Source organism: Heteronotia binoei, unplaced genomic scaffold (genome assembly GCF_032191835.1).
Source record: "Heteronotia binoei isolate CCM8104 ecotype False Entrance Well unplaced genomic scaffold, APGP_CSIRO_Hbin_v1 ptg000648l, whole genome shotgun sequence".
NCBI lineage: Eukaryota > Metazoa > Chordata > Lepidosauria > Squamata > Gekkonidae > Heteronotia > Heteronotia binoei.
Genome location: NW_026800061.1, coordinates 60295 through 75723, shown reverse-complemented (window position 1 = coordinate 75723; position 15429 = coordinate 60295). Strand labels below are relative to the sequence as shown.

The 15429-nt window shown below is 42.0% G+C and overlaps 1 protein-coding gene across 2 annotated transcripts in view; it reads left to right on the top strand.

Annotated features, from left to right (window-relative positions):
* The window catches only part of LOC132590752 (protein lin-7 homolog A), a 104092-nt gene that overhangs the window by 68115 nt on the left and 20548 nt on the right, over positions 1 to 15429 (top strand). For both annotated transcript variants that reach the window (XM_060263664.1, XM_060263665.1), the window contains exons 3-4: positions 12058 to 12129; positions 15180 to 15389. In XM_060263664.1, the coding sequence (XP_060119647.1) occupies positions 12058 to 12129; positions 15180 to 15389 (282 nt within the window). The remainder of the gene's footprint in view (positions 1 to 12057; positions 12130 to 15179; positions 15390 to 15429) is intronic.

Below are 15429 nucleotides of genomic sequence, written 5' to 3'. Positions count from 1 at the left end.
TGGGAAAGTTCTTAAGAGGCTGAAGAGAATCTTCCAACTTGATAGGGATTAGTATTATTACAAAGGAATCAGCAAAAGTTGCATTCTCTCTTCCAAAGCAAAAGGGAATGTTCTTTCCTCAGGAGAGGAGGTGAAGGCATGACTGGAAACTGAGGCTGCCAGGAAATATTTGCAAATTCTCTGCTGCCTCCTTTGAGCATGAAAAGATGGTATTTTGCAGATAGAAGAATCCATTGTGAAAAGCAGGTGGAACATCGTATTTCCGTTTACATTCAATACTGTGATTTTTTTTAACCTAAAGTAGGAGACACAGCAGAACTGTTGCCATGTGACAAATTTAGGGGAAGAAAAGAATCCTCCCCCCCCCCCCCCAATAAACTGATGCTTCTTTGCTTTGAATAGCTTGAATCAAACCTTTTAGGAATTATTGCATTTTCATGACTCAGATTGCTCTCATTAATTGCAATTACATGAGTGGGTTAGGAAACCCAAGTTGTTGTTTTTTTAAAGCATTGTTAGGCCTATTTACAGTTACTATATCCTGATGACTTCACTACAGGAGATCTTAAAAGGACTACTAATGTTAGATTCTTTATGCTGTTTTCATTGATATCACTAATGTAATACCCAGAATCCAGGGTCACGTCAAATGAGTGATGTTTAATCAGAGCTCCCTATTGACCTCAAGACAAAAATCAATTATAGTAGGAAAATGCTTGACTGCTAGCTATATATGTACTTCCAGTGGCATTTGATTACTTAGATGGCCCCCCTTTTTGGGGGGGAGGGGGTAAATAGCTAATATAAATTCTACTACTAAAATCCAGACTATGTAATGGTAACATATGACCAGTCATAATTTGGAAATGATAATATAGATCTTGCCACAGTAAATCTTTATTATGCAAGTTTTGTTTTTGCATTTTAGCAATGTGATTCCTTTTTACAGATTTTTATACATTTCTGTGCACCATATAATACCATGATTGCTGACAGAAAATTCTAGGGATAAGCACTTGGTAGTGTTTATCCCTGTTGAGTAAAATGTTCCATGTGCAGGGCTGGAGAGACAGGCACAAATTAGAAGTCTCAGTGTGTAGATGAGACAATGGTGTAGGGAGGAAGGCTTTAAGTTTGTTAGGCACTGGGATGCTTTTTGGAACAAATGGGAGCTGTATAAAAGGGATGGTCTCCACTTGTCCCCAGAAGGAACCAGGCTGCTGGCGCTTAAAATCAAAAAGGTGGCAGAGCAGTTTTTAAACTAAATCTTGGGGGAAAGCCGACAGGAGATGAAATGTCTCTGTTCAGGAAGACTTATCTCAAAGAGCTGAAGGGTTAGCTGTAACTTTTCTACCGGATAATGAATCAGAGTTGTCCACTGAGATGGTGACAAACAGTATGGCAGCAGGAGGAAGGTTGCGAACCTAACTTGCCTGGGAAATTATAGATGTTTGTATACAAATGCTAGAAGTGTTCGAAGTAAAATTGAGGAGTTGGAGTGTTTAGTGTTGGGGGAAAGCATAGTCATTGTGGGAATTTCAGAAACTTGGTGGAATGAGGAGAATCGGTGCAACATGGAGATTCCTGGATATGTTATATTAGAAGGATAGGAAGGGTTGAAGGTGGGGTGGCTCTGTATGTCAGAGAGGGTATACAATCCAATAAGACTGAGGTCAGAGAATTAGATTCCCTTCTAGAAATGCTTTGGGTCGAAATAGAGGGCCCAAAAGGAAATTTAACTATGGGAATTCGTTATTACCCACCAAATCAAAAGATAGAGAATGATTATAATATGATGGAAGGATTAAAGATTGTGGCTAAACGTAAAAACTGTGTCATAATAGGTGATTTTAACTACCTGCAGATTGATTGGGTCAATATGTGTTCTGGTCGAGAGAAAGAGATTGAATTTCTAAATGCTCTCAATGACTGTGCTATGGAGCAGATGGTCACAGAATCTACCAGGGGTGGGACAATCCTGGATTTGGTCCTAAGTAACGCCCAAGACCTGATGAGAGATGTAAAAGTAATTGCACCACTTGGGAGCAGTGACAATAATGTTATTGATTTCACCATTTGTATAAATAGGGAGTTGCCTCAAAAGACCAGCACAACCACTTTTAACTTTAAAAGGGGCAAATTCTCTGAGATGAAGAGGCATGTGAAGAGGAAACTGAAAGGAAAGGTGAATAGGGTCAAAACCCTTGGGGAATCTGGGAGGCTATTTAAAACTATTTCAGTGTGGCCAAGTGCAAAGTAATGCACATTGGGACCAAAAATCTCAGCTACAAATACAAGTTGATGGCGTGTGAACTGGCAGAGATTGACCAAGAGAGAGAACTTGGGGTCGTGGTAGATAACTCACTGAAAATGTCAAGACAGTGTGCGATTGCAATAAAAAAGGCCAACGCCATGCTGGGAATTATTAAGAAGGGAAATGAAAACAAATCAGCCAGTATCATAATGCCCCTGTATAAATCATGGCCAACACTGCAAGTGTTGTTGTGCCACTAATATTACAACTGAAAAATGGGAAAGCACCTGGAAGCGACTTCACTGTAGCAGAATTACTTAAATTGCATGTAGATTGGTGGGCCTCAATATTGGCCAACCTCTTCACCTATATAGATTCATCAGCTCAGATACCAAAAGACTGGGGATTGGCCTTTATTGTACCTATATTTTAAAAAGGTAACAAGTCTAACTCAAACAATTACAAACCTATAAGACTTCTGAATACCATTTGTAAATTATACACCAAGTATCTATGTGTGAAGTTATATAAATGGTTAGAACAGGAAAATCTGTTGGAAATGGAATAGGCAGGATTTCTTCAAGGCTGCTCCAGAACATTGTTTGCTTCTAGATTATTTTACCCACAAATTTACAAAGACATCAAAGGGCAATCTATATGCAGCATTTGCGGACCTTAAAGCGGCATTTGACAACTTATCAAGGGGAAGACTTTGGGCTAAACTGGAAGATACATCAATAGATAAAAGACTGTTGAGACAAATAATTAAATTACATGAAGATAACAGTCTACAGATAAGATACACACAAGATGGTAGATTATCTTCCAGATTTCCAGTAAAAAAAAGGAATTAGAGTTGCAATCTAACACCTTTTTTATTAAATATATATGTGAATTCCCTAATTCAATCTTTACATGATATTGATACCCATGCCCCCCGTCTGTCAAGAAGGAAAAAGATATCAATCAATGTATGCAGATGATGCTGTCCTCTTATCACAATTGGAAATTGGCCTAAAACATGCCCTTTAAAATTTTGGCGAACAATGTGACATTGATCATTTACCAATTAATTACTCTAAATCAAAAATAATGCACTTCACTAGATGATATAGGAAAGTTAACTGGAAGATCAACAGTAATATTATCAAACAGGTTAAAACTTTCCAATATTTAGGTGTCACCTTCTCGCACAATGCCAGCTTCAAATCGCATACAATAATTTCAGCAAACACGGCAGAAAGAGCACTAATGCTTTCCTCGGAAAAGATGGCCTAGGCTTTATTCCTGTGGCTTTAAAACTATTTCAAGCCAAGTCTCCCCCAATTACTTTATGGGTCACAAATTAACCTAATCAGCAATGTAAAAACCCTAAAAACCATACCGTCAAAATTTCTTAGATTATTGTTTAATGTCCCTAGATGCACCTCTAATGCCATTTTAAGACAGGAAGCTGACCTCCCTGGAGTAGAGTTAAAAATATGGAAACTTGCAATTTGCTTTTGGTTAAGAGTTCACTTAAAGGCGAAGGGTCTAATCCCATTTTTTCTTGCAGCAGACCCCTATCCTTGCTAGTCTGCTAAGATTATTGAAAAAAATCAAATAAATTGGGCTGAATCCAGAAGAACGTTTTGATAGGGACCTGAATGAAGCAAAAGCTCTGGTATTTTGGAGACTGAGTGACATTGAACTCCAAAACGATAAAGCACTGCTCCGCACAAATTATTCCAGATTAAAATCATGGCCAGATTATACACCTGCCTCTTATCTATCGAAAATAACATATGCGAGACATAGATGGGCTTTCTCAAGGGCTCACCTTGATGTTTTTCCATCTGCAGTATTAGCTGGTAGGTTCTGCTATCTACCAATGCAGAAACGATGTTGTCTTTGTTTAGAAAAAGTAGTTGAAACAGTCTTGCATATCCTTCTCCACTGTGAACTTTATCAAGAGGAAAGATTGCCTCTTATTATCCCACGTTTATCTAATTTCAAACCCTTGAAGTTTTATATAAATTTTAGAACTGAGGTACTTCAGAAATTTTTAGTGTAAGATATACAGTACAGAGCTCAATAACTCGGGCAGTAGCAAAACTTTGTTACATTGTAATTTGTAAGAGTAAATATTTGGAAGAGCCTTGATTTCATCAACTGTACTCTTATGAGTTGTCTTGCTGTCTTCCTTTATTGCTGTTCCAGTCTTTGACTGAAATAAATATTGATTGGTTGATTGGTTGATTGATTGATTGATTGATTGATTGATTGAATAATCCTGATGACCCCAGACTCTAATGAGGTCTGGCTGTCCTCAATGAGGGCCAGGCCCCAACCTGGTGGAACACTCTTCCAGAAGACACCAGGGCCCTGCGAGATCTTTTACAGTTCTACAGGGCCTGTAAAGCAGAGTTGTTCCGCCAGGCTATTGCTTGAGGACAGCAATGGTTGCGGGGCTGGCATTTCTCCTCACCCCCCAAGAGAGGGGTCCCCTGCCTCTTACATGCAGTAAACAAAGAAATAAAGAAATAAAATTTGGTTTGTAAGCCAATCAGAAATAATAATTTTAAAAAAACAGAATTGAAGCAAAGCTAAGTGTTAACATGATACATTAAATAGGGTTCCCAACCTCCCGCTGGGGGCGGGTTTTCCTCAAATCTCAGGGCCTCCAGCCCACCAGCACAGGATTAGCTGGCAGGGGAGCTCTGACAGCACCTGACATGCCCAATGTGATGGTATCAACTGAAAGTGATGTCATCATGCTGTGCACATCATGCAGGGATGCTCTAGCATTTTGGCATAAAACTCTAAGGCACCATAGAGTTTTATACCAAAATGAGTGTCCCCACGCACCGTGCCTGGTGCGATTACATCACTTCCAGGTGCCATCTTCGTGCATGTGAGGGAAGTTCCCCCACTGGCAGCCAGATAGGACCTGGCAGCCCTACACATTAAATGGTAGGATCCAATTTACAGCAAACTATACATTGTAGTATAGACCACAGTCCCTAATAATTTATCCATGCAACTTTGTGAATCACTTTGCAATGTGCAATTCTGTTGCCTGTGTAGAAAAGCCTTCTTGAATAATTCAGTTGTGTATAGTTTATTCGGTTCAAGGTGTGACCCCTTTCATGTACTAGACGAGTCATGATTTGGGAGATATGCAAGATGGACAGTGAGCTATACAATCCTGAGTAAGCCCTGATGTGGTATCCTCGTCATGAATGTTGAAGTCTCCCAGAATGATCAGTCTGGGTTTCTCCAGCACTATATCTGAGACTATGCAGCCAATAAATAAGCAAAATGCCTACTCTCTTCTTATAGTGAGAAGCACACAGTTATTGCCAATGATGGTTTTTAGTGGAAGTCTGTGGAAACTCATAGAAGATAATGTCTAGTAGGTGTAGTTCTGTGTCAATGATCACTATGTAACCAGTGAAACTCTCTCTTTTTCCAGTAGCGGTAAACTTTCCTCCACTTGTTGTATGCCCTAGATCAGGGGTAGGGAACGTTGGCTCTCCAGATGTTTTTTTGCCTACAACTCCCATCAGCCCTAGCCATTGGCCATGCTGGCTGGGGCTGATGGGAGTTGTAGGCAAAAAACATCTGGAGAGCCAACATTCCCTATCCCTGCCCTAGATGAAAAGCCACAGGCTAAAAGCCCTTGTGCCTTTAAAATACACTACAGATCCCAATTACCTATTAAAGACAAGGAAGAAGATATAGTGGGAGGGGTTTGGCATTTTTCAGCATCCTTAGCCAGCAACAAACAGCCCTACTTGGCCTAATGGGCTACTCTGGCAGCGGTTTGTCAGACATTCTCCTTCATCCTATTGTTCTAATGCAAGGATATCAAATGTCCATCCCTCATGCCTGATCCGGCCCACAAATCCCTATGGTCTGCTTCCTTCTCCCTCTCTCCTGCTTCTGTTGTCACCATTTTTGTTTTCCTCCATGGGACTGAGCCGAGTAAAACAGCCTCTCCTTGTTCTTTCCCTCTTCCCCAAGGGAGGGGGAGGGAGGGGGAGCCTCAGCCATTAGAACAGCTTGGCTGTGTATCTCTGCTATGTGACTGAGAGAGCCTGACACAGCTAGTTTTTTAAATCAAAGCTAGAGCTGTGCCAGGCTCTCTCAATCACACAGCAGAGATAAACAGCCAAGCTCCTCCACTGGCTGTGGCTCTTCCTCCCTCCCCCCTCTTTCTGGGGAAGAGCAAGATGCTGCTTTGCTGGCTGCCTCAATCCCATGGGAGAAATACAAAAAGCACCTGTAAGACCTACACAGTTTTATTCAAGGTAAGTAAGAGCTTTTTGTCTTGGCCCCCTTCCCTCACCACTATACAATGCAGTCTCTCAGTTCTTGCACTGCCTCTTAGGAGTTGCAGTTATTTTTCTGGGGAAGACATAGCCCTCAGTCTGTGTCATGGTGCCTTCACATGTTCTTGACCAGCACACAAAGCAACTTACGTACAAAAGCTCATAATGCCCAGCCATTTCATGTTTCCTTCTGGGTCCTAGGGCACAGAGCATTGACCATGAGATTTTGTAATAAATGTCAATAAATCAAAAATGGGTTTGCAACTTAAAGATATTTTTTATTTATTTTATTTTTTATATGATTTGATTTGATTTATATCCCACCCTCCCCACGGAGGCGGGCTCAGGGTGGCTTACAACATAAAATTCTAACAATAAGGTTAATAAATATTAAAATAAAAGAAATAGTTTACAGCAGTTAAAACCAGAAAACAATCTAACAGTGTGCTATTCTACAACCTTCCTTCACAGTTTTTAGGTACCAGTCAGTTATATGCCAACCGTAAGAGGACTGCAGGCCTTGCGGAACTGCCCAAGGTTCCGCAAGGCCCTCACCTCTTCTGGTAGCTGGTTCCACCAGCAGAGGCTGTAATCGAAAAGGCCCTATCCCTGGTTGACTTCAGACGGGCTTCCTTTGGCCCAGGGATTACTAGCAGATTTTGAGAACCAGATCTAAGCACTCTCTGGGGAACATGTGGGGAGAAACGGTCCCTAAGGTAGGCAGGTGCTAGGCCATATAGGGCTTTAAAGGTGATAACCAGCACCTTGTACCAAACCCGGTATATTATTGGCAGCCAGTGCAGTCCCCAGAGCCCTGGCTGAATGTGCTCCCACCTGGGGAGCCCTAATAACAGCCGGGCGGCAGCATTCTGCACTAGCTGCAACTTCCGGGTTCGGCACAGGGGCAGCCCAATGTAGAGGGCATTACAGTAGTCCAACCATGAGGTGACCGTTGCATGGATCACTGTTGCCAGATCATCATGTTCCAGGAAAGGGGCCAACTGCCTTGCCCACCTGAGATGAAAGAATGCAGACTTAGCAGTGGCTGCTATTTGGGCCTCCATTGTCAGGGCAGGCTCTAATAGTACCCCCAAGCTCTTGACCCTGTGTGCCATTGTCAGTGGCACACCGTCAAAGGCTGGTAGGGGAATTTCCCTTTCCGGACCACGTTGACCCAAGCAAAGGACCTCTGTATTCACTGGGTTTAGTTTCAATCTACTCAGCCTGAGCCATCTAGCCACGGCTTGTAACGCCAGGTCCAAATTTTCTGAGACACAGTCAGGCCGGCCATCCACGAGTAGATAGAGCTGGGTGTCATCAGCATATTGGTGACAACCCAACCCATACCTCTGGGCAATCTGGGCAAGGGGGCGCATGTAGATGTTGAACATCATCGGGGAAACACCACCCCCTGAGGCACCCCGCTATCAAGCATGTGCCTCCAGGACAGTTCACCCCCAATCACCACCCTTTGTCCCCGACCATCGAGGAAAGCCATTGTAAGGCCAGCCCCTGAATCCCCGCGTCGGCAAGACGGCAAGTCAGCAACCGATGGTCAACCGTATCGAATGCTGCCAATAGGTCTAACAACATCAGTACCGCCCAGCCTCCTCTGTCCAGATGCCACTGAAGGTCATCCACCAGAGCAACCAGCACTGTCTCCGTCCCGTGGCCCGGGTGAAAGCTGGACTGATGGGGGTCGAGAATGGAAGCATATACACCTGAACGACACCCGGACAACATCTGAACAGCATACTCAAGATTGCTACGGCACAAACATTGTCTCCAGATTTTGATACAGTGATTCAGAGCAAGAAGTGTCAGTTATCAGCGACTGTTAAATAACCAAAATTTAAGCATATTTTAAGCATATTTTATTTTATTTAAAAATGTGTTGTGCCTTTATAAAGTTTATATCTCCACTACCTGGCATTGCATTTTATGACATACATGGCCCGGCCCAACAAGGTCTCCTTTATGCCAGATCCGGCCCTCATAACAAATTAGTTTGACTTCTTATTCTAATGAATAACACAGCATACCGAGGAAGGCAGGGTCAGTGATGTGCATTCCTGGTAATAAATGGTGCTAGTATGGAAACTGTCCACATAGTATGAAAGAATCACATGACTTGCACATTTCAACCAGTACAGCATGGAAGAGCAGCTATGTTTAAGGAGCTTCTGATAAATGTTAGTGTACATTGACCTGGTAGGGCAGCAGCCTACTTCATATCAGATAAGCATACTGAGTGCTGAATCTAGCCAGCTTTTTCATTCTGTCCCAGTTACCCTCTTTATTACAGCACCCATGCCACAAGGCTTTTGTTCTCGTTAGTCCCATGATCTTCGGCACAGCCTTTTTGGTGGCCAAAGGCACCCTTTCCTCTTTTTATTATTGGTGGAAAATGGTTTTGTTTGTTTATGTATTTATTAAAACATGTATATTCCACCTTTCTTCTTCGTTCAAGGCAGCTTATAATAATAGTTACCTAAAAACAAAAAATAAAATAACAAGCCCTAAAGCCCTCCCCCTACTACCCCTGGCAAAACATGCAGGCCTTGTTTTCCAGGGAGTGGCTGGGCCCCTTGCACCTCTTCAGGGAGCCATTATCACAGAGACGGAGCCACAATGAAAAAGGCCCTGGCTCAGTGCCAAACAGCCTACCCTAAATTAGCTCCAACTTGGAAAGATTTCACAGCAAAACCTCCTGGAACAGATCACACTATTGCATACTCCTGCCGTGATCCAAGCTGCTATAAGAAGTGCAAATCTGCAACAGGAAACACACAGACTGCTTTAAGTGTTCATATGGACTGAATGTCCAAAATCCAGATGGATATTTTAAATTACAACCCTTAGCTCAAAATCATTTACTGTAAACGTTGTTTACAGCACAGCTCTTTAATGAGGTATCCAAATATAGGGTTGCATCAAGTGATGCATGAATGGAAATGCAAGCTCAGTGCAGTTCTGCTTGCATGAGCAATAGCACTAGATATATGTCAATACCCATAGATTCCTTTCCTCATATGTTTGTGCAGTTTTTGTGTAAATAGAAATGCAGGTTTATCCTAGCACTAGCAGCCAGAATTATCTTTTTAGTGCATTTCTGCTTGTTCAAGGGCTCTAACTTGCACAGAAATCTTCCACTGGACCCAGCCCACAGTGCTTCTTTGTACTGACCAAGAATAACGTATCAAGATCCTTAAAAAAAAAGAGTAAAAATTGTTGTTCCTCTCCTCTCTCCTTACAAGACAATAATTATTAGTTGGCCTTTTACACTGTTTATCCTGTTGTATGTTCTATAATTAAAAGTGTCATAGCTACCGAGAAAGTTAAACAAGATTCACTTCATTGCAGGTTGTGATTGTTAATGAGTCATCATCCTCATTGCACCAGGCGGAATGACACATCCCTTACTGCATGGCTTCCAATTGTTCTGACAGCTGGTATAATGATGCAGATGTTTGTCTCCAAGGGAAGCTAAGAGTGTCCCAATGGAAACACATGATTACTTTCAGATTAATGAAAGAATAGCATACCAAAGCTCTTGCTGTGAAAAATGACAAATTTTATATTTATTCACACCAAGTTTAAAATCCTAAAAACTGTGTCAAATAATGTGCCAAATCATTTTTTCCTGCAAGTTTACAGGCTTTGGAATTCTATGAAAGCTGTTTTTTAACAAGTCAGAGCATTATCCTACAAATGTACATACTCAGTAAATGGGTATGTATTGTTTCAAATAGTTGGTATTGATCAGCAGGGCTGGACCTAGACTGTTTGGCACCCTAGGCAAGGCTAACTACTTGTGCCCCCTGCCCACACTGACAAACAGACACACACATGGGCCCATAGGATAAAGTGGAGAAATCAGCCCACTGCTGTGGTGTGACACTAGAGAAGAGATTTTAAACTTTATCTTATGGGCCCATAGGATAGAATGGAGAGATCAGGCCACCGCTGCGGCCCAGCCCCAGAGAAGGGGTTGCTCTGCTAGCCCGTGCCTCTTGGAGACTCTGAGAGGCATGGGGGGGGGGGAGATCTTTCTCCTGCTTTTGTACTCCAGGGTGCAAAAGCAGCCCCACCAAGCCCATGCCTCTCAAAAGCAGGAAGAAAGCCCCACCGCTCTGTGCCTCTTGGAGACTCTGAGAGATGTGGGGAGAGGGCATCCCAGGCTGCAAAAGCAAGAAGAAAACCCCTGCAGCTGGCTCCTCTCAGAGACTCCGAGAGGCACACGAGGGTGGGGGGATGCCGCACAAACCAATTCTGCACCCCTGAACTGTCAGCACCCTAGGCAATAGCCTAATTCACCTACTGACCCTAGGCAATAGCCTAATTCACCTACTGGGTGGTCCAGCCCTGTTCATCAGACACAATATATTTTCTTAAATATCAGAAGTGAAATACTTACTGCTTTGCCTAAATCAGTTATCAAGTCACCTATTAATCGCTCTCTGTTCTAATACTTTCCCAGATGTCTATTCTCTTTGATGCAAAGATCTTAAAGGTCTAAAAAGCAGCTTTGAGGAAGGGGTAAATGATAAGATCTGTTCACTGAAAGAGTATCAGAAATTGATCTTAGGACATTTTCAATGAAAGTGTATGATACATCTCTGAACTGTAGGTTTTTTTCAATAGTCTGCTATATTGGTGATCAACAGAGTTACATGATTCAAAACCACTTGACCTTACACCTGAATTGTGACAGTGACTTTTTCAGGCCCCACAGCGATCCTGGCTGGCCAGCCAGGCCCCAGGAAGGCCACCACGCAGTGCAGCTGGGCCCCACAATCCTCGCTGGGCAGCTGGGCCCCAGGGAGGCCGCCACATGGCTTGGCTCAGCCCAGCAATCCCCGAGGGCCAGACCAAGGGATCTTGAGGGCTGTAAACGGCCCTTGGACTGGACGTTCCCCACCCCTGAGCTAGTACAATCCAATGGCTAGGGTAATTATATAGAAAATGATAACGCATACAGGGAAAGAGAAGCAACGTAATACTTATCATTGAACATGTCAACCAATAGATAGTTGTGTTTGAAGGTTTACATTATTTCAGATACAAAATGTTGATGACTGAGTGCTTAGAAGTTAGTAATATCCAACCGTCATTTTGTAGAAAAATAGGTGATGGAACTCATCCAGGGATTGTTATGCAGTTTCACATACTATTCAATGGACAAGGAGGCGGAACTCTCAGAAGGAAGAGGTGGAACTCTCAGAAAGGTTCAGGAGCTGCGCTCCTGTGAGCTCCCACTGAATCTGAGGCCTGGTAGTATACTCAGCAGTGTAGTAATGCGAGTAGGGCAGTGTGATTGTACAAACCAGATTCGACTAAGTATCCTTGGAAAAGGAACATAGAGTATAAGGAAAAACCTCTGGAATACTAAATATCCCTAGAATATTGCAAACTTAACTCTGTTAGAAACTTTGACTAGTAAACAGTTATTCTTAGTCCATTGTTTTTCTTCTGTTTTTATTGCTTTAGGTGTACCAGTATATGCATGAAACCATAAACGTTAATGGCTGCCCAGAATTCCGTGCCAGGGCTACTGCAAAGGTAGGATATATGCATCTTTAAAAATACACACTACTGAAGTGGCCTAGTAATTGACTGTGCGCGTGTATGTTTCAGGTATTCGTGTGTACACTGTAAGAAAATTTAGACATCAGTGGCAGCCCAGAGTCTAGAACCAGTGCTACTTCCAGGTAACAATCATAATGGAAAATTCAACCTTTGTGCTGCTTCTGTAGCTTAAGAAAAGAGAATGCTTTATAGAGTTCAAAAGTGGGAGAGGTGGGGCAGTCAGTTTCCAAATTGGATCTACAAGTTCATTGCCTACTGTCAGGTGAGTCCAATCAGCTTTTCCACTGATGAAGAATGCCACCCTAAGATACTGTGCTTGGGAACATTGGACCTCCATGCATGAAAGCCATGTGAGACAGGTATTGTAGTAAGGAGTGATATTGAGTAAGATTAAGTGGGAAAGATTGGTTGCATCCACCCCACAGACTACTGGTGCTTCTGCAACTAAATTCTCCTATAGTGTTTCTTTTTTTCCTCACTGTTTGTGGCCTGTCCTAGGATTAGCTCAGAAGAGACTTCCAGAATTCTATTTTCAGATGTGCTGAATACACATCTTTAACAGGATGGCAGTAGCCATGGGTATCTGTGATGTCTGAAACAAGTGATCAGTTGGTGGAGTTCCATGAAATCTCTTTACAAATCTATGTAGGTTGTCTATATCAAGAACAGATATGCCCTTTGTACTGATATCTGAAATGTGCTTTTGCATTTTCCCTGTATAGAAATAACACCATGGTGTTGTTCCTTTTTTAAAACCCTTAATAAATTGTAATGCATTTCCTCTGCTTTTATAAAGAAGGGGTAAGTACAGAAAAAGGAAAACTAGGAAAATGTTTGGGCTTCTGGCAAGCACATATATACCATCTGAAAAGATTGTTCCTAACAAATCAGAACATAAATACTGATCTTCCTTTTGAGTTAGGGCCAGTGAAAGAATTTGAACAGAGATAAGCAAAGATTTAATGCAGAGGAAATATTATAGCACTGAAGCAGCTAGAAACTCTCAGCCACACAGCACTTTAAAAATAGTTATACCTCTATTCTGTAAATGTATTCAAGTAAAAGGTGCCCATTTTGTTATCTACTAGAATGTTGCCATTATTCTTATGTGGCTTGTGCTTGACCTGAACACTGCAAATATTGAAAGCTTATCATCTCTGGCCCTAGACAAATATTGAAAGCTTATCATCTCTGGCCCTATTCTAGATTGTTTCCACTATGGATGAATGCAGAAATTACAACCTTGTAGTACAGTTAAAATGGGAAAAATCTCAAGAAGATTTGCCATTCTCATTTCTTATTCATATAGAACAGCAGGATTGTAGAGCAATGTTTTGATATCACAATACTTCCTGGTTTTTTCTGGGCTGTCTGCATTGCATCTTTCTTGTGCATTTATGTTTGACATTTAATGTCTGCATGATAGGAAAAGTTTGCATGCTGACAAGTTTTGCATATATATTTAAAATATTCATCTGTTAAACATAAATCCCTATCAGAATATTGAACAGGCCAAGTGATTTAAGTTGTAGGATCTCAAGCCAGATCTGGCAGACCCAAACACTTTCTGGCCCCATTGATTTCACTTGGGAAGCTAAGTATGTCCTTGAGTCTCTCCTACTGAAATCAGTGGGACTTTGGCTATACCAGCCCTTTATTTATAGTCAGCAATACACAAAAATATATCACACACTAATAAGCAGTTGCTATTTTTTTCTGCAGCCCTGAGCTGGATGATCCAGGCTAGCCTGATCTCATCAGATCTCAGAAACCAAGCAGGGTTGGCCCTTGTTAGTTCTTGGATGGGAGACCACTAAGGAAGTCCAGAGATGGTATGCAGAGGCAGGCAATGGCAAACCACCTCTGAACATCTCATGCCTTGAAAAGGGCTGCTAGGAAGGGCTGCCATAAGTGGGCTGTGACTGAATGGCATTTTGCACACATGCAAGTTTTTTCTCCGTTATTTCTATAATACAAGCTACTGGTTTGTTTTTAAAAATTAAGATATGCCTCCAGTTTTTTAAACGAAGAATGCAGCCCACATTTGCTGCCTTATTTCACCCATTGTTATGGTGAAAGATTAACTAAAATTCAGTTATTACATTTCCATGGTCAAACGATTTACTAAACAGCGCAGTGCTAACCAGAGTTACACAGATTCAGCTTTGCTTCACATTGCACAGTTACTCACTGAGACCGAGTCCAGTTTTTCCAATACACACAAGGGAAATGGTACATGTATTCCTCATCAGTGATGCATGTCTTTGCTGGCATGGAGCTCCATGTGTATATTAGAAGCTGCAGAGTTCAGAAAATGAATCAAACATTATTTAAAAATCCATGTGCTTTCCATGAAAATTAACTAGAAATAAACAGGTTTTTTTCTTCTTTTTTTCACAGCAGTCAGTAAACATTTACATCCATAAATATGTGAGTGTTGCAAGGAGGTCACAGTCTAGAGCAGGGGTGGCCAATGGTAGCTCTCCAGATATTTTTTTGCCTACAACTCCCATCAGCCCCAGCCATTGGCCATGCTGGCTGGGGCTGATGGGAGTCGTAGGCAAGAAACATCTGGAGGGCTACCGTTGATCTAGAGAATATAGGAAAAATTTCACTCCCCTCTGGAAATTGCTATTAGGTATGAAGCACAAATGTGCATATGGAGTTCCATTGCCTGGAAAGGCTGCCCCAGTGCAAGGAGCCAATTTGAGCTGCTATTCCTTTTCTATACAGGGAACACATTAATGTGAAGGGACACCCACATGTGCCTGAACTCTTTGCACATCAGGATTTAGGCATCATAATTACTCAGCTAGAACATAACTGGGCATGAAGGCGTGGAGCACACATTATCTAACTTGTATATAGCTACACTTTTTAATCAAAAGAGGTGATGTAATATTTGTAAACAAAGCATAAGAAATACAAAATATGGCTTTGTGTGAACAAACCTGTCAGACAAAATCAACACATGTACTTCTTATTCTACAGTCTGTATTGCTAAATATCTCGTTTCCTTCTAGGCAACAGTAGCTGCCTTTGCAGCAAGTGAAGGCCATTCACACCCTCGAGTGGTAGAACTGCCAAAGACTGATGAAGGCCTTGGTTTTAATGTGATGGGGGGAAAAGAACAAAATTCTCCTATTTACATTTCTCGCATAATTCCTGGAGGAGTAGCAGAAAGGCACGGAGGACTCAAACGTGGAGACCAGCTGCTTTCTGTTAATGGAGTGGTATGTGTATACACTTCACTGATCTGGTTTTGTGAGTCTT